Source organism: Oncorhynchus tshawytscha, linkage group LG10, assembly GCF_018296145.1.
Source record: "Oncorhynchus tshawytscha isolate Ot180627B linkage group LG10, Otsh_v2.0, whole genome shotgun sequence".
Lineage (NCBI taxonomy): Eukaryota > Metazoa > Chordata > Actinopteri > Salmoniformes > Salmonidae > Oncorhynchus > Oncorhynchus tshawytscha.
The window spans coordinates 56,700,440-56,723,638 of NC_056438.1; the positions used below are offsets into that span (position 1 = coordinate 56,700,440).

The 23,199-nt window shown below is 41.8% G+C and overlaps 4 protein-coding genes across 6 annotated transcripts in view; 3 read left to right on the forward strand and 1 right to left on the reverse strand.

The window, feature by feature from the left end:
- LOC112260476 (dual specificity testis-specific protein kinase 2) overlaps positions 1 to 7,734 on the forward strand; it is a 33,925-nt gene extending 26,191 nt beyond the window's left edge. For both annotated transcript variants that reach the window (XM_024435622.2, XM_024435623.2), the window contains 6 exons: positions 143 to 225; positions 1,034 to 1,118; positions 4,733 to 4,816; positions 4,949 to 5,035; positions 5,215 to 5,353; positions 6,448 to 7,734. In XM_024435622.2, coding sequence (XP_024291390.1) covers positions 143 to 225; positions 1,034 to 1,118; positions 4,733 to 4,816; positions 4,949 to 5,035; positions 5,215 to 5,353; positions 6,448 to 7,391 — 1,422 coding nt within the window. In that variant the 3' untranslated portion in view covers positions 7,392 to 7,734. The remainder of the gene's footprint in view (positions 1 to 142; positions 226 to 1,033; positions 1,119 to 4,732; positions 4,817 to 4,948; positions 5,036 to 5,214; positions 5,354 to 6,447) is intronic.
- A 1,540-nt stretch (positions 7,735 to 9,274) lies between these two features.
- LOC112260478 (target of EGR1 protein 1) lies at positions 9,275 to 13,678 on the reverse strand. The gene is made up of 7 exons (XM_024435624.2): positions 13,256 to 13,678; positions 13,102 to 13,142; positions 11,777 to 11,873; positions 11,536 to 11,691; positions 11,178 to 11,437; positions 10,931 to 11,093; positions 9,275 to 10,145 (listed from the first exon to the last, which is right to left on the reverse strand). The coding sequence occupies exons 1-7, from the start codon at positions 13,367 to 13,369 to the stop codon at positions 9,399 to 9,401; spliced, it is 1,578 nt and encodes a 525-aa protein (XP_024291392.1). The 5' UTR covers positions 13,370 to 13,678; the 3' UTR covers positions 9,275 to 9,398.
- A 222-nt stretch (positions 13,679 to 13,900) lies between these two features.
- Positions 13,901 to 15,931, forward strand: LOC112260479 (THAP domain-containing protein 1). 2 transcript variants are annotated; one of them, XM_024435626.2, is made up of 4 exons: positions 13,901 to 14,382; positions 14,607 to 14,760; positions 14,971 to 15,143; positions 15,371 to 15,931. In XM_024435626.2, exons 1-4 carry the CDS (start codon positions 14,233 to 14,235, stop codon positions 15,746 to 15,748), a joined length of 855 nt encoding a protein of 284 aa, XP_024291394.1. In that variant the 5' UTR covers positions 13,901 to 14,232; the 3' UTR covers positions 15,749 to 15,931. The 2 variants fall into 2 exon arrangements, with proteins under 2 accessions (XP_024291394.1, XP_024291393.1); XM_024435625.2 differs by having other exon boundaries at positions 13,902 to 14,382; positions 14,968 to 15,143.
- Positions 15,932 to 19,401: 3,470 nt separating this feature from the next.
- Positions 19,402 to 22,523, forward strand: selenop2 (selenoprotein P2). Its single transcript, XM_024435628.2, has 5 exons — positions 19,402 to 19,493; positions 19,658 to 19,900; positions 20,227 to 20,439; positions 21,279 to 21,390; positions 21,681 to 22,523. Exons 2-5 carry the CDS (start codon positions 19,674 to 19,676, stop codon positions 21,900 to 21,902), a joined length of 774 nt encoding a protein of 257 aa, XP_024291396.1. The 5' UTR covers positions 19,402 to 19,493; positions 19,658 to 19,673; the 3' UTR covers positions 21,903 to 22,523.
- The last annotated feature ends 676 nt before the right edge of the window (positions 22,524 to 23,199 follow it).

A 23,199-nucleotide genomic window follows, 5' to 3' on the forward strand; every position in this document is an offset into this window, starting at 1 on the left:
ATCAACCAACATGCAGTACATCAAGTTAATTTGTGATTCAGTTCAAGTATGACTGACTGAGCATTCACTGACACTTTCCCTTCATAAATGTCAGTCATTTTAGAAGCTCATAATGGAATTTGTGCTCACTGTTTGTCCTCAGAACTGCCTGATCAAGTCCGATGAGAACTGCTACACTGCAGTGGTTGGAGACTTTGGTCTCGCTGAGAAGATTCCCAACTATGAGTAAGTAATTTCCATGGTAACGGTTATATATTAAACGGGCCAGTGCTATACAAACACAATGTTGGTTTACATTCATTGCTTAAACAGTTTTTAGCACGATACATAAGATTTAAGATCAGGACTGAAATTGAATCCCACGGTTTAATTATTAATTATTATTATTATTATTATTTATTTTTTAACTCTAAAAAGAAAATCAAGATTTGCTTCTTTGAGTCCAGTGAAATGTCTCTGTAGTGAATGAATGTGGGGCTGGGAGGTAAAGGGATGGACAAGTGCCAGTAGGGGGGGAGGGTCATTTGATTAGGCAGGAACATGAAGTACTGTTTTGGAATAAACTGGTGCTCTAGGCTAATAATACCAGAGCAGGTTAAGAAGGCCGCTCTCTTTCTCTCTCCAGGCTATGACTTCATTATTACATATTAATCTGATGAAGAATCGACCTGCTTTCATAACAAATATTTTGGCTTGTCTGATAATTGTTGTGATAAATATTGCAAAAATAGTCAAATTGTGTTTTGTTTTTTAACCTTTTATTTAACTAGGCAAGTCAGTTAAGAACAAATTCTTGTTTTCAATGACGGCCTAGGAACAGTGGGTTAACTGCCTTGTTCAGGGGCAGAACGACAGATTTTTACCTTGTCAGCTCGGGATTCGATCTTGCAACCTTTCGGTTACTAGTCCAACGCTCTAACCACTAGGCTACCTGCCAACCCGATCTACTGTAATGAATTGCATTATTACCTCAGCCAAAAGGCTTGTAACCTCCAGTCTAATGTTTATCTTCCTGTACTTGTTGTGCCTGCAGTGGTGAGGGGGAGAAGCTGGCTGTGGTGGGCTCTCCCTTCTGGATGGCCCCTGAGGTGCTGCGAGATGAACCCTACAATGAGAAGGTATTGGTATTTTATTAAGATCCCCATTAGCTGTTGCAAAAGCAGCAGCAGCTCTTCCTGGAGTCCACACAAAACATGATACATAATACAGAACATCATTAGACAAGAACCGCTCAAGGACAGAACTACATACATTTTTAAAAAGGCACACGTAGTCTACATATCAATACATACACACAAACGATCTAGGTCAAATAGGGGAGAGGCGTTGTGCCGCGAGGTGTTGCTTTATCTGTTTTTTTTAAACCAGGTTTGCCGTTTATTTGAGCAATATGAGATGGAAGGAAGTTCCATTAAAATAAGGGCTCTTTATAATACTGTATGTTTTCTTGAATTTGTTCTGGATTTGGGGACTATGAAAAGATCCCTGGAGCGATAAGTGTGTGTGTCAGAGCTGTCTGTAAGTTGACTATACAAACAATTTGGTATTTTCAACACATTGTTTCTTATGAAAAGAATTGATACAGTCCGTCTCTCCTCAACTCTTAGCCAGAGAGACTGGCATGCATAGTATTTATATCAGCCCTATGATTACAATGAAGATCAAAACATGCTGCTCTGTTCTGGGCTGCAGCTTAACTCGGTCTTTCCTAGCAGCACCGGACCACATGACTGGACAATAATCAAGATTAGACAACTAGAGTCTGCAGAGCTTTGGAGTGTGGTGTCAAAAAAGCAGAGCATCTCTTTATTACGGCTAGACCTCTCCACATCTTTACCATTGAATCTATATGTTTTGACCATTACAGTTTACAATCTAAGTCATATTTTTTTCTCAGCCACACCATTCATTAGCAGATTCAGCTGAGGTCAAGAATTTAGGGAATGATTTGTACCACATATAATGCTCTTAGTTTTAGAGCTGTGCACTACCAGTTTATTACTGGCCACCCATTCCAAAACAGACTGCAACTCTTTGTTAAGGGTTTCAGTGACTTCATTAGCTGTGGTTGCTGATCCATATATGGTTGAATCATCAGCATACATGGACACACATGCTTTGTTTAATGACAGTGGCAGGTCATTGGTAAAAATAGAAAAGAGTAGAGGGCCTAGAGAGCTGCCCTGCGGTAAACCACACATAACCAAACAGATCCACAGATGATGCAATCTCTATTGCACTTCACACTGCCCTTTCCCACCTGGACAAAAGGAACACTTATGTGCGAATGCTATTCATTGACTACAGCTCAGCGTTTAACACCATGGTACCCTCAAAGCTCATCACTAAGCTAAGGATCCTGGGACTAAACACCTCCCTCTGCAACTGGATCCTGGACTTCCTAACGGGCCGCCCCCAGGTGGTGAGGGTAGGTAGCAACACATCTACACCACTGATCCTCAACACTGGAGCTCCCCAGGGGTGCGTGCTCAGTCCCCTCCTGTACTCCCTGTTCACCCACGACTGCATGGCCAGGCACAACTCCAACACAATCATTAAGTTTGCAGACGACACAACAGTGGTAGGCCTGATCACCGACAACGATGAGACAACCTGTAGGGAGGAGGTCAGAGACCTGGCCGGGTGGTGACAGAATAACAACCTATCCCTCAACGTAACCAAGACTAAGGAGATGATTGTGGACTACAGGAAAAGGAGGACCGAGCACGCCCCCATTCTCATCGACAGGGCTGTAGAGGAGCAGGTTGAGAGCTTCAAGTTCCTTGGTGTCCACAACAACAAACTAGAATGGTCCAAACACACCAAGACAGTTGTGAAGAGGGCACGACAAAGCCTATTCCCCCTCAGGAAACTAAAAAGATTTGGCATGGGTCCTGAGATCCTCAAAAGGTTCTACAGCTGCAACATCAAGAGCATCCTGACTGGTTGCATCACTGCCTGGTATGGCAATTGCTCGGCCTCTGACCGCAAGGCACTACAGAGGGTAGTGCGCACGGCCCAGTACACTACTGGGGCTAAGCTGCCTGCCATCCAGGACCTCTACACCAGGCAGTGTCAGAGGAAGGCCCTAAAAATTGTCAAAGACCCTAGCCACCCCAGTCATAGACTGTTCTCTCTACTACCGCATAGCAAGCAGTAACAGAGTGCCAAGTCTAGGACAAAAAGGATTCTCAACCGTTTTTACCCCCAAGCCGTAAGACTCCTGAAATAGGTAATCAAATGGCTACCCCTATTTTACGCTGCTGCTACTCTCTGTTTATCATATATGCATAGACACTTTAACTATACATTCAGGTACATAATACCTCAATTGGGCCGACCAACCAGTGCTCCCGCACATTGGCTAACCTGGCTATCTGCATTGTGTCCCACCCACCATCCGCCAAACCCTCTTTTATGCTACTGCTGCTCTCTGTTCATCATATGCATAGTCACTTCAACCATATCTACATGTGTATGTACTACCTCAATCAGCCTGACTAACCGGTGTCTGTATGTAGCCTCGCTACTGTATATAGCCTGTCTTTTTACTGTTTTATTTCTTTACTTGCCTATTGTTCACCTAATACCTTTTTTGCACTATTGGTTAGAGCCTGTAAGTAAGCATTTCACTGTAAGGTCTACTACACCTGTTGTATTTGGCACACGTGACAAACTTTGATTTGAGATGCTTCCATTAAAGAAAACCCTTTGAATTCTATTAGATTGCCATATTGTGGATTCAGAGCCGAGGTTGAAAAGCCACAGCACTTAGTTTTTTCATCAACCAGTTATGGTCAATAATATCAAAGGCTGCACTGACATCTAACAGTACAGCTCCCACAATCTTCTTATCAATTTCTTTCAACCAATCAGTCATTTGTGTCAGTGCAGTACATGTTGAGTGCCCTTCTCTATAAGCATTCTGAAAGTCTGTTGTTAATTTGTTTACAGAAAAATAGCATTGTATTTGGTCAAACACACAAATTACTTTAGCTTCCCTCCAGGCCTGAAGACAAAGACTTTCCTCTAGGCTCAGATTAAAGATATGACAGATAGGAGTGGGTATAGATTCAGCTACCATCCTCAGGAGCTTTCCATCTAAGTTGTCAATGCCAGGAGGTTTGTCATTTTTCATGGTTAACAATTATTTTTCCACCTCTTCCACAATAACTTTACAAAATTCAAACTTGCACTGCTTTTCTTTCATTATTTGTTTTTTATACATTAATATAATTACTCACTGTTTGTCGTGGGCATTTCCTGCCTAAGTTTTCCCACTTTGCCAATTAAATAATTGGCAACATCAAATGGTTTTGTGATGAATAAGCCATCTGATTCATTGAAAAATGGTTTTGAATTTGTAATAATAATTTAATAATTATAATTTAATTTAAAGTACTCAAGTTTTTTTCCATTAAATCTTTATATCATTGATCTTGGCTTCTAATAAAGATTCTTATTCTTTTTGTTTTAGTCACATAATTTCAAAATTTGCAGTAAGTAAGCCATTCAGATGTACAGCCAGACTTACTCCTTTTGCCCCATCTCTTTCAACTATACAGTTTTTCAATTCCTCATCAATCCATGGAGCCTTAAGGTAGGTCCCTGATCTCTAACCCTTGACCTCTACTCTTGACAGGACTGGACAGGACTACTGGTCTGATACACATCAACCCCTCAAGCTAAGAACTCATCTCAAACGCCTGTCTCTGTTTTCTTCCGTTTCCAGGCAGATGTGTTCTCCTACGGTATTGTCCTCTGTGAGATTATTGCCCGAATACAGGCCGACCCAGATTACCTTCCTCGCACTGAAGTGAGTATTGCTCCATTTCCTCAGTCCTCCTCATCCCCTTGATACATCACATTACATAAGACTCATATCTGGGATTTAGTTGAAATGAATTTCCTGCCTGACCTCTCTCTCTCCCTACTCCCTCCATGATAGAACTTTGGCCTGGATTATCATGCCTTCCAGCACATGGTAGGAGACTGTCCTCCTGACTTCCTGCAGCTGGCCTTCAACTGCTGCAATGTAAGTAGGCCCTCAATCTCTCCGTTTTCCCAAAACACAACTGCTTCCAAATCTTTATTCCCTTGTGTGGAATAGAAACTAGAAACACAATCTGATCGAGCAGTACCCCTGATCTTGTTTGACCTGGCTGCAGTATCCACCCCCCCACTCCTCACCATGTCCGTGTCCACTTTCTCCAGATGGACCCCAAGCTGCGACCCTCGTTCCCTGAGCTGGTAAAGAGGCTGGAGGAGATCCTGTGTCGGCTAAAGGCCGAGGAGTCTGAGCGAGAGAGGATCCCCCTCTGTGGGGACAACGATAAGAAAACCATCCCTAAAGGTGATGCCTCCAACCTCCTATCTAACCCCTACAGAAGCCTGACTGCCATGGCAGTGACTCTGTTTTATGGAATAGCATATCATATGCACGATCAAAACCATAAACATCACCACCTAACAAACTCTATAAAACAACATAAACTGTGTGAAGATGCCCCTCAGCAATCCATTTCCCTTCAATGTACATTTCTACAGGCAATGAAAGCTTGCCTCGCATGCCTGCCATGTTAGCCCGCAGTCCTGCACCCCGCAGTCATTGACACCCAGTTTCCATGTAATAGCTGCACGGTGCAGACCAATGGTTTCTTGGAACCAGGAAGAAGCTGTGTGCCTCCCAAATGGCACCCTATTCCCTTTTGTATTGTAATACCTTTGACCACAACCCACACTATGTAGGGAATAGGGCGCCATTTTGGATGTACCCCAGGTCTACTCTAAATAGGTCCAGTTGCAAGCCAGGGATGTCCTTTCTCTCCCAAGCACTGTCCCAAATAGTCCCCTCAGTCCTTTCCTCTACTTTTAATGATGCACAGTGTCTGCTTGCAGGTTCAAGTTGCCTTACAATTTAGCACGAGGTAAATCTCTAACCTCGAGTGTTTCGCAATCACCTGATTCTGTGAAGCAAAGAATAAGATACAGTACGGTTATTTGTTGGGTGGAAACCACCATGTATCCTTTGAGTAGGTTGTAAATAATTTGTATTTTCTCAGATCCTATTTCAATTCTAATTTGGTTCAGGGGCCATTTGGAATGTTAGGGCATGGCTTTGTTTTTGTTTAGCTGGCTTTCATTCCTTGGCCAGTCATTCCCTCTTCACTGTTTATTTACCTTCTGCATCTACTTTCTCTGAGGCCCAGTCCACTTTAGTATTTCTACTCTATTTGCATGTATTTCCCATAATGTTTTGCCCTATGCCATTTACTTCAATGTAAAAAATTTGACTGTGCCTCGTTTATTTTTATCTTTTCATATATTGCCCCCTGGTGGCTACATTGGGAATGAACACTTCAAAACAATCATGTGTTGTGTAGTAGAGATTTGACTTGTCTCGCTCTTTGTCTCTTTCTCTGTGTCTCTTTGTCTCTCTCTGTCCAGGTGACAAGGTCCAGGGGATTAAGAGGTTGAACCCGTTGGATCTGAAGGAAGATAAGATGTCTCCCAAGTCACCTCGTCCTCGCCGCAACATCTGGCTGTCCCGCAGCCAGTCAGACATCTTCTCCCGCAAGCCCAGCCGGAAGGTCAATGTCCACGACCCCTACTACAACCCGGGCCCCAGGACTGTACCAGGGGCCCGCAAGATCAACCCCTTCAATGCCCGCGAGGACCTGTGCGGAGGCAAGATCAAGTTCTTCGACGTGCCCAGCAAGTCTGTGTTCTCCCTGATGTTCGACCTGCACTCTCCCCAGGATAATGTGTTCTCCTCTGGGACCCAGATCCACTCTGGAGCCCACATCCACCCAGGTATGTGGCAGGAGACCTGGTTTACTGGCAGACAGTGCCGCTCTCTGCCCGCCTCCCCCCAGCTGGCCCTCTTGGATGGCTGCTGCCCCCTTTCTGCCACTGTCTCCAAGTGTGACCCGGCACAGCTGGGCCAAGAGGTCCGACAGAAGGTGCTCAGCGCCTGGGCCGGGAAATATGCTGTGATGGAGATCCCTCCATACTGTGGAGAGAAAGAAACAATAGAGGAGGATAACAGAGTAGATGAGAGCGGGTCTCTCTCTCCCATGCCCAGTGACCGTACAGAGGCTATGGACTGCTCTAGCAGCCAAGGGAGTCCAGAGGAGGACAACGTCAAAGACAAACATGTCTGCTGCCCCATGCAGGCCCAGAATGGAGGCCCAGTGAAGGACAGTAGGGATGCTGTGTCTGAGGAGATGGAGGCTGAAGACCAGGAGGACATGCAGCTGCAGAGCACTCCCTGTCCAACTGTCACTATCAGCCCAGCCACAAACCAAGACCATCTGAATCCCATCATACTGGTGCCTTGTACGGCCCCACACTCCTCCACAGAACTGCCCTCTAAGTGTGACATCATCTAGGCCTTAAACAGGTCAAGGAGAAAGGGAGCCTTGTTGTGAACTCGTTTTTAACCTAGAGAGACACTCCTCAGATAGGAATGATGTGTGATGATGATCAATGCTCTGCATATATTCTTTATTTTTTAAAGATTTCTATTTAATATACTGAAAAACGTGTATTTTATTTCTTAAAAAGGCACCCCTAAACCAGGGGTCTCATAATTCGTTGAGGTTCTGTGTGTATGCTGGTTTTAAATCACTGCCTTCTCCTTGATATTCAACGGTATGGTGTTTATCTTCTGCCCCATGTGGAAATGTAGGAGAGTAGATGCATATGATATTAAAGTAACACTTCTAACACTTACCAGGGAGAAAGGGTTGAGTTGTGAATGAAAAACAGCATACTCACTGTCTATCCAACATTGAGACCCCCCACCCCTGCATCATCTTGATTAGTGGTATTTCTGTACTATACAATGGTGCCTGCCAGAAAAGAGAGCCAGAGCCAGACCATATCAAGGCTAGTAAAATTAGTGTGGTTCACCAGACTACAGAGGTCTCTTATGGAGACTAAAAATAAACTGCTCTTAAATTTGCGGTAAAACCAAATACTGTTTGTGTAAATGTGCACGCCCACTGGAAATGGTTTGTATGTACCTTTTTAACATTTCTGATTTAAACGTTTGGTATAACCTGAGTGTCCAAACATTGGGAACTGCTGTTTCCATGACAGACTGACCAGTTGAAAGCTATGATGTCACCTGTTAAATCCACTTCAGTATAGATGAAGGGGAGACAGGTTAAATAAGGATTTTTAAACCTTTAGACATGGCGTGTGTGTGTGTGTCATTCAGAGGGTGAATGGACAAGACAAAATATTTAAGTGCCTTTGAACGGGGAATGGTAGTAATTGCCAGGTGCACCAGTTGGAGTTTGAGTGAACTGCAACGCTGCTGGGTTTTTCACGCTCAACAGTTTCCCGTGTGTATCAGAATGGTCCACCACCCAAAGGACATCCAGCCAACTTGACACAACTATGGGAAGCATTGGAGTCTACATGGGCCAGCATCCCTGTCGAAGGCTTTCGACACATTCTAGAGTCCATGCCCTGACTGAGGTTGTTCTGAGGGCGGAGCGGGGGGGTTATTTTATGTCCGTCCTCCATCATGAAAAATTATGGCTTCATGATTGATATGTGTTGAAAACTTGTGGAATTAGGTGTGGCTTGAATGTGGGATCACATGTTGAGGTGGGTCCTATTTTGGCCTTAAGTTGAAAGCTCTGTTGGGTAAAAGGAACACTAGTTGGCATGGATGCATCACTCTCTCACTCACACACACACACACCAGTTGGCATGGATGGATCACTCACACACTTTGGTTCACTACTCTCTTGGCACATGTTTTGGTCTACTGAAATATTCCTGTCTAACCACTTTAATAGGAAATTGCACTTGAAAGGAAAACATTTGAACTTTATCACAATTTCTATGCAATAAATGTAAACTGCATCAGGATAATTTTACATAGAGGATCTATTTTGATGTAAAAATCAATATTCCTTTTTAGGGTGTGTGTGTGGATGCCATGGTGTGGAGATGTTAGAACTATCCTGTTTTTTCCTCCGTCTTGGCTGATGTATGAACATGTAACAGGATCTTTCAGGCAAAGCTGAGGAGCTTACAATTCAATCGTTTTTTTACGTTGATAAAGAACATGTGTCCGCAATCGTTTTTTAAAATAAATTGCTAACTTTAGCTTCTTATGCTTATTTCAGTGTGATCCTATGAACATAGTCATACCGAGTGCCCTACAGGCTGATGGGGACTAATGTGAAATCGGCTCACTTTTCCTGCCAAACCTCACATCAAGTTGTTTAAGACTCAAATGACCATGTTTGTCATAACCAAGGAAAAGCCTTTTTATTGAAACATAATACTGTATCAACAAACATTTAAGATGTGCAACAGCATGTCTAACTAAAAAGGCTTTATTATAACCGAGGAATACATTTGGTTCCATTGAATGTTTATACAGTTCCCTCTGCTTTGCTTGCCACACTGCTAGAAAAGCTTTTTCCCCACACAATGTCCATCTTGTGCATGTGAGCCTTGGAGGACTTGGAGAAGGTGCTCTTGACAATATGCATCGGGACAGATTTGCCACTGAGGTAAACTTTGTTCAGGCACTCAGGGAGCCAGGACTCTGAACACGGTGGCTCACCCACTCTCTCTGTCAGAGTGGCGGCATAGGAGAAGATGTAGCCGGTCATGAATGCATCAAACCCTGCCCGGTGGGAACCTCCTTCCAGCTTCTTCCTCTTGGACTTTTCTTTCTTCGCTGCATCAGATGTGGCCAGAGGCTGTGGTTCTGACACATCATTGCCTTCCACCTTTTCTTTGTCAGTCTTAATTTCTTCATCTGCAGACACAGCCTGTGGCTCTGCGACTCCGTTGCCTTCCTCTACCTTCTCGGTTATCATTTTCTCACTGCTCTCTGACCCCTGTACCGGAGTCCCATCTACCTGCTCTGTGGCAGGGGGAGGTTTGCTGTCAGGGATCACCTGGTCCGGGCCCTGCTCTCCATCCTCCAGCTCCATATGGGCCTGTTTATTCTCGGAGGCACCTTCAAAGTCCACGTTTCCCTGAGAAGAGTTTTTTCTTTTCCTCTTCCGTTTCTTTTTCTTTTCCACCTGGTTTTTTTCATCGTGCTGGATGATGAGGTCCGTGTCATGTGACAAGGGACACTGTGACCCATTGGGGCACCAACCGTAAGCCTGCAAAATACAGAATGTTAAGTTAACAAAATAGAGAACTTGGACTTATTATTTGTATGGCAGCACAGCCCCTGAAGTGACTTCTTATCAACTGTATAAAAGCTTTCTCTTATCTTGCCAACCCACATTGTCACACCTGAGAAGCAGAGGTTCTGTTGTCTTTACAGGTCTGATATCTGATTGGAGGTTAACTTTTGAATCCAAACAACTCGGATGCTTATAAAAGGGTCTTTTACTTTTTTGTTCCTGAACTGATGTGCTGCGATACCTACACTTTCCCATGAGCCATGGTGCACCTCTCTCACTCAACATGCTTTGTAACTTAGGCTTTGCCTTATGTGAACCCATCCAAGTTATTAAATAATACTTGCTTGATATTCGCTCCTCATTACCATTCCTTGATCTTAGTCGGCCAAAAGCATAATACTTGGATGCACAAGGTTTACATAGTGTCTTTCATATGGCTAGGTATCTTATGTAGGCAGATAATTAATTGAATGGGTTAATTGCTTAGTCTTATTACGAGTTGCATGTGTAAAAATAAAATACTTATTACCCCATTGCACGTGTGTCAGCTGAAGTGTAACAGGGTCATAATGCAGGGTCAAGACACTGCATTGTTCAGATTCAGTTTTATTATCATTAGAAAAATCGCTTGGTTATACACTAGTTATTGCATAAGAGTCCATGAAGTGCCCCAGTTCTGATCATTATGGCACACATTTTTGGGATCCTTTAAAACAGAATCTGGGGATGCCTACAAGTTTAAGAAGTGATGTACTTACAGAGAAACGCTGGCAGACATTCAGCGGTCCCTCCAGGCTAGACCCGGCCAGGCAGGGCCTGAAGTCCACATAGCTGGACAGGTGGCCTGAGTATTTGCAGAACTCCAGGAACAGATGGTGCCCATTACCATCAACCTCAAGAGACTTGCTGTTGTCCAATTTACTGTGGGGAAAAAAAGAGCACCAAAAATACTAACTACTTCCTTGAATGTGTAGTATGGGTATGTGTCATGTTTAGTTTACTAACCATTTCTTGTAGGCATACTCCAGGTAAGAGGCAGCAAAGCGCAGCTCATACTCTGTGGCGTACTTGGTGTCATATATCCCAGCTGGGAACATCTGGGACAGGTCAGCAGTGAAAGTGCCAAGTTTTTCTGGCAGGTGGGCATAGAAGCACTGATACAGGAACACCATGTCGATCAAGCCATTGTGTAGAACCAATGGCTTGCGAGCACGCAGGAGTTCCACAAACAGCATCCGCATGTTTATTCCATGGGAATCCCCTCCCTGGATACAAGAAAGGAACAGAACTCTGGATCACTTCACCACTTAAATGTAAAAATAAGGAATAGTCCAGGATCTATGACGGATCACAACTTTCTCACCTTGTCATTGCCCTTGAGATAAGGGACACCCTCAGCATATTGTTTGTTGAAGTCAAATCCATGTTGCACCAGGAACTGCACAGATTGTGGTTCAATTACATACTCCTCACTGCAGAGCAACGTCAGGTTGTACACCTGAACAAGGTACGTATCATCCTGCAAAGAGAATACATCAAATAAAACAATGTACCATTTTATGTTAAGCTTTCTGAATGTCCGAATGTGCAAAGGATACATTTACCTTGTTTTCAAGTTTCTTAAAGCAAGCAAACCCAAGGGAGAGAATGGAGCGTGTGCGAGCTGCATTGCATATGGCTTTGTAACGGTCCTCTATGCATCTTAAAATTAAAACAGAGATCTAATGTAAAACTTAGCATAGTGAAAGTACATTGGATAAACCCAATTGAATTAAATCCCTTTTTGACCACATCCCTTTAGACTTAAACAAAACTTTCCATACATGTTTGCCTGTGGAAGAAGTGGTCAGAAAGTACATTTTTGGACCTGAATGACAAAACATTTAGGAGATAGAGGTGGTCAAGGTTGACCCATTTTGCATACCCCACCATACCATGAGACATCCATGTCTTTCTTCATCACTGGAAAAGATAAACGGTTGAGTTTGATCATTTAATCAAAATAGTATCAAATGTTATTTGCATATGTTTAGATCCTATTTCACATCGGAAGTTTTTGTGTTGTGCCCACCATCAGCTGAGACAGCATGCTCTTGAATACAGGGTGGCTGTCATTTCAATCCTATAAATACATTTCATAGAATGGACCTATCCCTTCAGACCACAGCAACTTAGCTGGTATACCATCGAAATGTAAATTGAATTGAAATTTGAACATCTAATTAGTACAACAAAGATCACCGCCACTGTCGAATATCAACTTAAATCATGTATTTTCTATTATCTATATTTCAAAGGGTTTCCTATGGAGGTTTGATAGTATAATTTAAAGGAACAGATATGACCATTCAAGTCAACATTCTCTGATGTATGGACCTCCATCTTTGTAGTACCATTTTAAAGTTGACATTTCAATGTCATTCCCATTTTAGGTCATTTATCAGCCAAAACATGACACCCACCCTGTATCCAAGAGCATGTTGTGTCTGAACTGATAGCGGACACAATAAAACCCTTAGATGTCAAATAGGGTATAAGCTACAACATATGCAAATATGAAGAAGAAAAATAGGAATGTACATGTCTTTTGTAAATAGACTTGAAGTTAATGAAAAAATAAAATACTTATAGAAAATAGTTTGACAACCCCGTGTATAAGCTTTTAAATGATATAAATCTCAGCCTATTGAAAAGATGGATGTCTCATGGTATGGTATGCAAAATGAGTCCACTTTGAGCACCTTTATCTCTTGAATGTGTTGGCACTCAGGTCGAGTCGCTTTCTAAAAACTTCTACAATTGACAAAATGCATGGGAGGTTTCGTTTAAATCAAAAGGGGTTCTGTCAAAAAAGTGACTGAATTCAAATGGATTTACCCCATTAGCTACATTAAATAATGAAGAAAACCCCAGAATCAACCATACTCACTCTGCCAGCAGAGCTTTTCTGCTTCCAAGCCCACTCAATTCCTGAAACAAAACATGCAGACATTATATGACATTAGTGTCAATGGGCTTACAGAGACGTAAAACCATCAATGTACCCACAGCTGTTTGTCTGCAAAGCTCGCTGTAACACTTACTGTATCCAGTGCAATGAAGGAGGCTGTCTTGATTGCAAGGACCATAGCAGGCCACAGTTCTTTGAAATTATCATTTTGCACATCAATAACAGGGACTATCATGGAGGATGTCATAGCTAACTGGTTAATATATGGAACACAACCAAAATGTTCAACTCGGTGTAAGCTAGTTAGCTAACTGAACACGGGGAGTGATTAGACTTATTGAATGATCAGGGAGCTCATTGCAGGAGGTTTTCGGTTGTCCAGTGAAAGCTACCTGTCCACTACTATGCGTTATTCTTCGTTTGTTGAGAAACGAATCAATGCAATCCGACAATCGTTTTCAGGGAGGAAGACCCAAATTCTTGGCAAGAATTAAGCGCAGCTGTAAACATCCAACCAACGTGGTCTGAATGGGTCCTTACAGATTGTACACCAGCAACACACAAAGGACCCCAGTAGGAGTGGACAAAGTTTTCCAATTTAAAATGTTAAACATTCGTTTTTACCATCCTATAACCATCCTTTCAATATGGGGACGATGTTGACTAAATATATATTGTATATTTTGTTAGTCTGCATAAATCGAATTTTAATGGAGGATACTTTATAGTTCTCTGGAAGAAATATTTGAAACATGCAGTCACATGGGCAGCTCAAACCCGTGACGTTATCAAACAACCGTTGAGGGCAGGTGCGCCATTTTGGCTCAAACAAAGTCGGAAATTATTTACTTTGCAATTTCATATTATTTGGCATGCTAACATCGCTTAATACTTTTGTGAACCTTTGTGATGATAAAATATCTTATGTGAGCTCATGTTTCAACCATGTTCTATTTAGTTTTGTTTCCTATGAGAACAAGTGTAAAGTTCTGGTAGCCTTCGCTAGCTACAAGCTAGCTCTGTTGTTTGATTGGAATGCAAGTAACTGGGGCTATAGTTCACTTGCTAGCTAGCTGCATGCAGCAGTTTTGACTTGTTAGCGCGATAGGTATGGGTGGGTGTTCCGCTCCAAATTGCTCAAACTCAACAACCATTGGGAAGCAACTATTTCGTTTTCCAAAAGAGCCTATACGCAAGAATAAATGGCTTGTAAACTGCCGGCGTAATTTTGTACCAACTCCACATTCCAGACTGTGCCAGGCAAGTTTATGGGTGACTAATGTTAACCTTTACTGGCTAGCTAACGTTAGCTAGTTTGGTCCACCAGTCAACAATTCCCAGCTCCAAATTAGAACAAAACATGTTGACATGTTTGTCTACACTTTGAATATAATAACTTATTTGATTTAGTGCAATATATAATGCACCAAGAGAAAATACATCGATATTTAGCCAGCTAATCCTACAGCTATGTCTTCTTGCAGGACCATTTTGAGCTGAGTCAGTTTGAAGAAATAGCCAGGTCGCCAGCAGGGGGAAAGAAGCTGAAACCAAACGCTATCCCCACTCTTTTCAGTGTGCAAAATCCACCTTATCCCATCACCCCACAGATAGTGCTACCTTTCAAACCAGAGCCAGGTAACTACTTTTTTCTTTATTTCTCAAAATCACAACATCTGTCAAAATAGATATTGACACATTATCAGATTGTTGAATACTGGTAGGCCTAATGCAAATGTTGGTCCAGTTGTGCTAACAATTTTTTTTTAAACTGTTAGTTCCTGATTGTAACAGTGGATCAAGTGAGTGATTCAGATGTGTTGTTAATGTTCTCTGTATACCTAGTAGAGAGAGATCTGAATGTGGGGGATCATGGCTATGCACGGCGGCAACCAACTCTGGGCATGGAGGAAGATGCTGATGAACTACACAAGGCAGAGGAACGTCCCTGCACCCATTGTCAACCGTACAAAACCCTGCTGGAACAAGAAATGCAACACACTGCCAGACTTCAGAAAGAGGTTTGTTGGTAGCTCCCTTTTCCCAACTAATTTCAAACGATTGCCTCATATTTACTAAAACACCTTTCTCTAGTCAAATCTTTTCAGTGTAAATTATGTTATGTGAAATTATACAATGGACCCTTTACGCTTTCAGTCATTAGAATTTTCTCACAGAAGAACAACGTAGCATTTTGTGAGAATCTTGGAAAAGATAACACCTCCTCAACATGTTAACTTGTGTGCAGGCTGAGGAAATGAAGAAGAGGATGTTCAAACTGGACAGAATAGAGAGGGGCCTCCAGACATTTCTGTATGAAGACCAGATCCGTGCCCTGACCCTGACCAAGCGTTCCAGGAGAGCTGTGTGGTCCCACGAGACAGTGCTGAAGGCTCGTAAAATCCGATGTGCAGTCGGTGCCAAGGGTTATGAATTCCTTCGGGAGTTAGGCTACCCTTTGCCCTCTTATAGAACTTTATGCAACCGCCTGGAGGAAAAAATCATGGTGACGACAGCCATGGGCTGTGATGAGCTTGCAGAGCTTGGTCTAGGAATCATATCTACATGTGACAGTCCAGAGGGAGATGGGGACAATGAGGAGGCTTTCATTGGAGTGATGTCATGACTCATGAATGAGAGATTTTTGATCAATTTGTTTGACTATGTGTTTCATTTTGAAGAATGCAACGCAAAATGACAGGACAATATAACAGAGACTGACGACAGCTAGTAGCCCTATGCGGTGAAGAACATGTGGAAGCATATGTACAATGGGAGATGTTAGTGATAAAGTGTTCTTGCTTCTGGACTTGGTTTCACATAAAAGGTTTCACATTTTTTTTTTTTTAGAATGGTTTACTCATGCTAAAAAATTTGGTGTTTTATTTTGGAAATGAAACATAAGCTCCTTCAAAACAATAAAGAGCAGCAGTCATCTGCCTTAAAGCGGCAATCGGCAGTGGAAACAATAACAGAGCGTCCTCCCCACCCCTGGCTCAGTAAAAAGCTGAGCGATGGGGCTAGAGAAATTTAATCACTCTCAAATTCATAGACCTATAGATGCAAGGATTGACCATCCATGATATCAAAATTATAGTTTTAACAATGTTTTGAGACTATATAGTGTTTGTTACATTTTCTTTGTCTACAAACATTGGAGTAAAACAAGCTTATATTTGGAGTTCTAATGGGATTTGACAGTTGAACTAAGTTCATGAGACATAAGTTATATTCTTCAAGAATCAATGAGTACACATAATTAATTTCTAAGTCCAAAAATGGATGTAGCAACTGCTGATTGCTCCTTTAAGCTTTGAAGCTGCAATTTCAAATCACCTTTGTGCTCAATGTGAGGTCATAATTCAGAAGCTACGCTAAATAATTTGTTGTGCAACTTTTTCCTTCAGAATGTTTGACAAATGCAAAAGAAGTGCAGAATTTTTACCCCTGTTTGCAGAGTTTTTAGTTGCTCTTCATTGTCACTTATGTTAAGTGGACAAATTGGAGGATTCGTTTGTATTTTGTAATGGGAATCTGTTTAGCTGCATTTGGAAACTGCAATGCAGTATGCAGCCTTTGGAGAACTGTGGTAGCTGCATTGTATACTGGCTGCGCCCCCTGAACTTAGGCTGAATAACCTGAGGCTTCTTTTGTTACAATCACTAATGGGATATTAACCAGCAAGCAGAACCTCTGGGTGGGAGGAGGGTTGTAGAAAACACACTAAAGAGGCAGGAGAGTATGCAGTACCCTGATCAAAACAATGGTAATGTAAAATAATAAAGAAATCTATCTAGTAGAGCTGGGAATTGCCAGGGACCTCATGATACAATGTTATCACAGTACTTTGGTGCCGATTCGATGTTTGGTATTTTATTAGAATCCCCTTAGCTGTTGCAGCAGATACTCTTCCTGGGGTCAACACAAAACATGAAATGTGAAATAATACAGAACATTAATAGACACAAAAAAAATGCATACGTAGCCTATATGTCAATACATACACACAAACCCTCTTGGTCAAACAGGGTAGAGGCGCTGCTTTATCTGGGTTTTTCTTTTAGATTTTCTGTTCATTTGAGCAATATGCAATAATGGCTCTATATAATACTGTACGCTTTCTTGAATTCATTCAAGATTTGGACACTGAAAAGACCCCTGGTGGCATGTCTGGTGAGGTAAGTGTGTGTCAGAACTGTCTGTAAGTTGACTTTGCAAACAATTTGGGATTTTTAACACATCAATGTTTCTTATAAAAAGAAGTGATGCATTCAGTCTCCTCAACTCTTAGTCAAGTGTTCCAAACATATCACTCATATGTCTTCTGCAAAGGGACAAGAGACTTGAGAAAACAAGTTTTGATCAGTCGTGGAAATAAAAGTGCTGAAAACAAATTGGCTCCCTATTTAAAAAGATGGAGAACAAGCTATGAATAAGAAATACTAGAGTTTTGGTGCAGGTACAGTCAACCAGCGCAAATATAGTATTGCAATATTGTCAAAATGATACATCGTCAAAAAAATATACCAATTATGTAACTCGATTTTTTTTTCATCACTACTATTAAGTAGGCTGCCTATGTTTGTAGCTTTTGTTTTTTGTGATGTTGAAGTGTTCACTTTTATCAACAGTGTGAAACATTGTTTTGCAAAGGAGACTATACCTTACTCATAGTACTATAACTATACTGAACAAAAATATAAATGCAACATGTAAAGTGTTGGTCCCATGTTTCATGAACTGAAATTAAAGATCCCAGAAATTTTCCATATGCACAAAAAGCTTCTTCCTCTCAAATTTTGTGCACAAATTTGTTTAGATCTGTGTTATTGAGCATTTCTCCTTTGCCCAGATAATCCACCCACCTGACATGTGTGACATCAAGAAGCTGATTAAACAGCATGATCATTACACAGGTGCTCCTTGTGCTGGGGGCATTAAAAGGCCACTCTAAAATGTGCAGTTTTGTCACACAACACAACGCTACATATCTCTCAAGTTTTGAGGGAGCATCCAATTGGCATGATGACTGCAGGAATGTCCACCAGAGCTGCTGCCAGAGAATTGAATGTTCATTTCTCTACCGTAAGCTGCCTCCAACGTCGTTTTAGAGAATTTGGCAGTACGTCCACCCGGCCTCACAACCGCATATCACATGTAACCCTCCAGCCCAGGATGCCACATCCGGCTTCTTCACCTGCGGGATCGTCTGAGACCAGCCACCCGGACAGCTGATGAAACTAAGTAGTTCTGTCTGTAATGAAGACCTTTTGTGGGGTAAAACTCCTTCTGATTGGTTGGTTCCGAAGTGGGTGGGCCAATGCCCTCCCAGGCCCACCCATGGCTGAGCCCCTGTCCAGTTATGTGAAATCCATAGATTAGGGCCTAATGAATTTATTTAAATTGACTGATTTCCTTGTATGAACTGTAAATCAGTAACTGCATGTTGCATTGATATTTTTGTTCAGTATAGATACTATGAAACTGATTCATGAAACAGGAACTATTCTGTTGACACATTTATCATATTTGGATTAGTATTAATATAGCGCTCCTCTGGAATGTTGTGACCTTTGAAAAGCCATGCCCATCACCCTGTAGATTTACTTTTAGCCTGTACTGTACTTTGACCTAATCATTCAGGGTAGAAAGAGCATTGCTATGGTCAAAATCAATTGCAGTGTTTTTCCAAAATTCTGAGAGCCAAAAGAGGTGCAGAAAAGACATTTCTGACTTTTGTTACTCCAAATATGAAAAGACCTTTGGTGCTGAAGTTATTTGGAGTTCTCAGAATCAGACATGCTACTTGTAGACGTGTTTGTATGTCACACATTTATTCTACTCCCACACAGTTGGACCCCTGACCCACTTCTTGGTAAACCTTGCTAAATTGTGACCAATGATTCCGCATTGTGGAGTATATATACAATCCGTTTGATAATGTTGTTTTTGAAGATTTACACAACCCTTTTTGTTCTATAGTTTTCCTGTTTTGGCATTATTTGTCAGCCATCACACACAGTATATGAGCATGGAATCAGCATGGAAAGAGCATTGAATCAGCATGGAATGAGCATGGAATTCAGTGCCTTGGATCTGGTGTCTATAACATTCATTAGAATAGAATACCATTTGACAAATTTTTCTGACCATTAATTACATTATCCAAAAATGTAGTCTCATAGAGAAGAAAACATATCTGGAATTGACAGGTTAGTGTTGGGTTTCACAACCCTCTTACCCTAAAGTAAACACTGGCTTACTTTGTTTGTTTTGGGGGCAGTGCTTACCTGAGATAAGGGCTTAAAAACAGCAGCGTAACATTGTATTGCTTAGTTGTGTGAAGCAGAAGAGGCTCAACGAGGACAGAGGTCAGTCCAGGTATCATGTCATTCAGTAGTCCATATTTTGCATACTGTATGTAGCAGAGACTATGGCTATGTTCCTTGCTAGTGATACATACGGAGAGTTGTAATGACCATCACAACTGAAAATGAACTTCTGACATCGGCCTCTCTCTTGGAACTCTTTTTAGGTGAGGTTTGGAGGACATGATGCAGGGTCTCTTGACTCTGTGGCTGTGTGCTGCTCTGCCAGGGCTCCTATGCGCATCGCCTCTGTTAGTAGAAGGGGACAATGATGCCTCCAAGATCTGCAAGCCTGCACCGCACTGGGAGATCAAGGGCCATGGGGCCCCCATGAAGGAGCTGCTGGGAAATGTAGTTGTTCTGGCTCTGCTGAAAGCAAGCTGACACTTCTGCCGCACACAGGCCTCCAAGTAAGAGAGAAGTCTTCAGAATCTGTCTTGCATAACATTACTGTAAACCTACTGCAACATACTGTTATTATACCACTGTGCAAAGATTTGGTATAGAAATCAGTAAGATGTAATAATAATGTATTTACAAACAAATGTATGTAAAGTTGTTGATGTAATGCTGCTGGTAATCCATTTCAGATTTATTGAGAGCAGCCTTCCCAAACAGTAGAGAGAAATTATCTGAATTATGAAAGAATGGGAAATGAGTAAATAACGCCATCTAGTGGCAATCAAGTGGCACCTCTTCATGACTGATCTGCCATTGTCCTGTTGCTGCTGAGTAGACTAGGAGGCCTGCGTGACAAGCTGCTCCGCAGCAACCTGACAGACGTGTCGTTCCTCATCGTGAACGAGAGGGAGGCCGAGTCCAGAGCCATGTACTGGGAGCTGAAGAGGAGGGCCCCCCCGGGCATCCCTGTCTACCAACAGGCCCCGCTACAGGACGACGTCTGGGAGGCCTTGGATGGAGACAAGGACGACTTCCTGGTATATGACAGGTAATAATGGAAGGTAACACTGCCGCTATTACCTCGCTTTCCAACCAAGGTGCAGAAATTGAGGCGCAAAAACCCTGATGGACCATGATAATGGTGAAATGCCTTGGTTTTACTTAAAGGTCCAATGCAGCAGTTTTTTTTCTCAATATCAAATGATTTCTGGGTAACAATTAAGTAGACCTACCTCATGGTGATTGTTTTCCATTAAAATGTTAACTTGAAAAAATAGCTTCTTAGCAAAGATACATTTCTCCAGGAAGAATTTTGCTAGGACTGTCTGGGAGTGGTCTTGAGTCGGGAGGGGAAAACTGAAAACGAACTGTTACTGGCAGAGGTTTGGAAATCTCTTTCTTATTGGTCTATTAACTAATTTACAGACCAAAACACCATCCCACCAAAACATACTGACATTTCAGTCTGTCTTTTTAAACAGCTCTTACACTAACAGGGCATTATCATCATTTTCACAATTTCACTCTTTTGGGTCTTAAACAATAAATAAGTCATTTTTTCAACTTCCACTGTCCTCCAAGAGTAACTGAATTACTTCTTCACTTCAATATGACTGGTAAGAGCCATCAAAGAGGGCCAAAATACTGTCATGTTGTTTCTCAAAATGATACATCTTTCATGAATAAGGAATGGGCTTGTATTGATGGAAGGAAACCCGTCAGCCCTAATCTAAAGCTTACCACTGCTCTTTGACTTTAATGGTATGAAGTATCTATCAGGTTGTATTGAGACATTTTCTATCTACAGAGATCTTTAGAACTGGTGTGACACCTCATTCGTGTGGCCATGTAATGTATCTCTCTCCTATCCCCTCCTCTCTCTGACAGATGTGGGAGACTGACGTTCCACATAGTCCTACCCTACAGCTTCCTCCACTACCCCTACATAGAGGCAGCCGTCAGAGCCACCTACCACAAGGACATCTGTGGCAACTGCACCGTAAGTGAAGGCACAATTATTAAGGGAACTGTAGACATTTCCTTTCAGTTTGGCTACTCAATTGAAAACACTACTGTCTGCAGAAGTGCTCCATAGAAATACAATTACTAGAACAGGAAACCCCACAGACTCTTCTCTTTCTAGTAATTCTCTCTCTATGATTTGGCCTTGTAGCGTAATAAAGGTTCTGATTAGTAAACCAAATAATAGAGATCTCTCTGCGGATCTCCTAGGTGTAATTTTAGCTTGTACCTATTTTGTTAACTTTAGTTTGTTCTACTCTTTTACAGGTGGACTCCAACACAACCTCCTCAGCTGGGTGGAACAGCACTCGGAGAAACGAGACACTGAGCAGTTCAGAGATGCGTGTTAGCGAGACAGACACTACAGTGAGGTCTATTGATGTCGATACCGTCAGCAACCCAGTTCCAAGTGATGGACCCCAGATGTCGTCTGAGGGGGGTGGTAACATGTCACACATACATCATCAGTACCCCCACCACCACCACTAGCAGCAGCATCAGCACCACCACAATCATGGGTCAGATGCAGATAAACAGGACTCCAATTAACATTGTCTGTGTCGTTTCTGAGACGAGTAATTGTTAATTAGCATGGTGGTGGCTTGTGTCAGTGACTTGACAGTCCGATAAATAGTTTTGTATGAATTAAATTTGATTTTGTCTGTGCCTGTCAATTGTGTCTGATAAGGCAAACCTGTACAGTAAACTGGAATTATTTAGTCCCTTGAAATACAGTATGTCTTCCCTACATGTGGTCTGGTGACAGGTCCTGCTCTCCTCTGCAGTTTATGAAGTCTGCAGGTCAAACCCTACGGAGGTGTCTGTAGATAGATGCTGTGCTAAGGAAAGTTGGACTGACAGTCACCGAACCCATGCAGGGCAGTGTGCTGGACTTCAGGGTATACTTGTCAACGTCTTGACTATATTTCCTATTCATTTTGCAACTTTCATTTCATGTATGTTTTCATGGAAAACAAGGACATTTCTAAGGGACCCCAAACTTTTGAACGGTAGTGTATATATACATGATATATACGTTCCGGACTCCGACAAGATTTACGTTCCAGGTTGCTGGTTGTTCACAATTAAAAGTATGATTATGTTGTTGTATGAATGTAATCAAAATCATTTCAATATGTGGTGTTTCTATGTTCATAAAGGGTGGGGCAGGGTAGGTTTATTTTGCTTGTCTGGAGCAGTGGTGGGGAAAGTACCCAATTGTCATACTTGAGTAACAGTAAAGATACCTTAACAGAAAATAACTCAAGTAAAAGTCACACAGTAAAATCCTACTTGAGTAAAAGTCTAAACGTATTTGGTTTAAAAAGAAAACTTAAGTATCAAAAGTAAATGTAATTGCTAAAGTATACTTAAGTACCAAAAGTAAAAGTATAAATCGTTTCAAATTCCTTGTATTAAGCAAACTAGACGGCACCATTTTCAAATGTTTAAAAGTTACGTATAGCCAGGGGAACGCTCCAACTCAAACATAATTTACAAACAAACATGTGTTTAGTGGGTCCGCCAGATCAGAGGCAGTAGGGATGACCAGGAATGTTCTCTTTATAAGTCTGTGAATTAGACAATTGTTCTGTCCTGCTAAGCATTCAAAATGTGTACTTTTGGGTGTCAGGGAAAATGTATGGAGTAGAAAGTACATTATTTTCTTTAGGAATGTGGTGAAGTAAAATTAAAAGTTGTTTAAAATATAAATAGTAAAGTAAAGTACAGATACAGTACCAAAAAAAATTACTTAAGTAGTACTTTCAAGTATTTTACTTAAGTA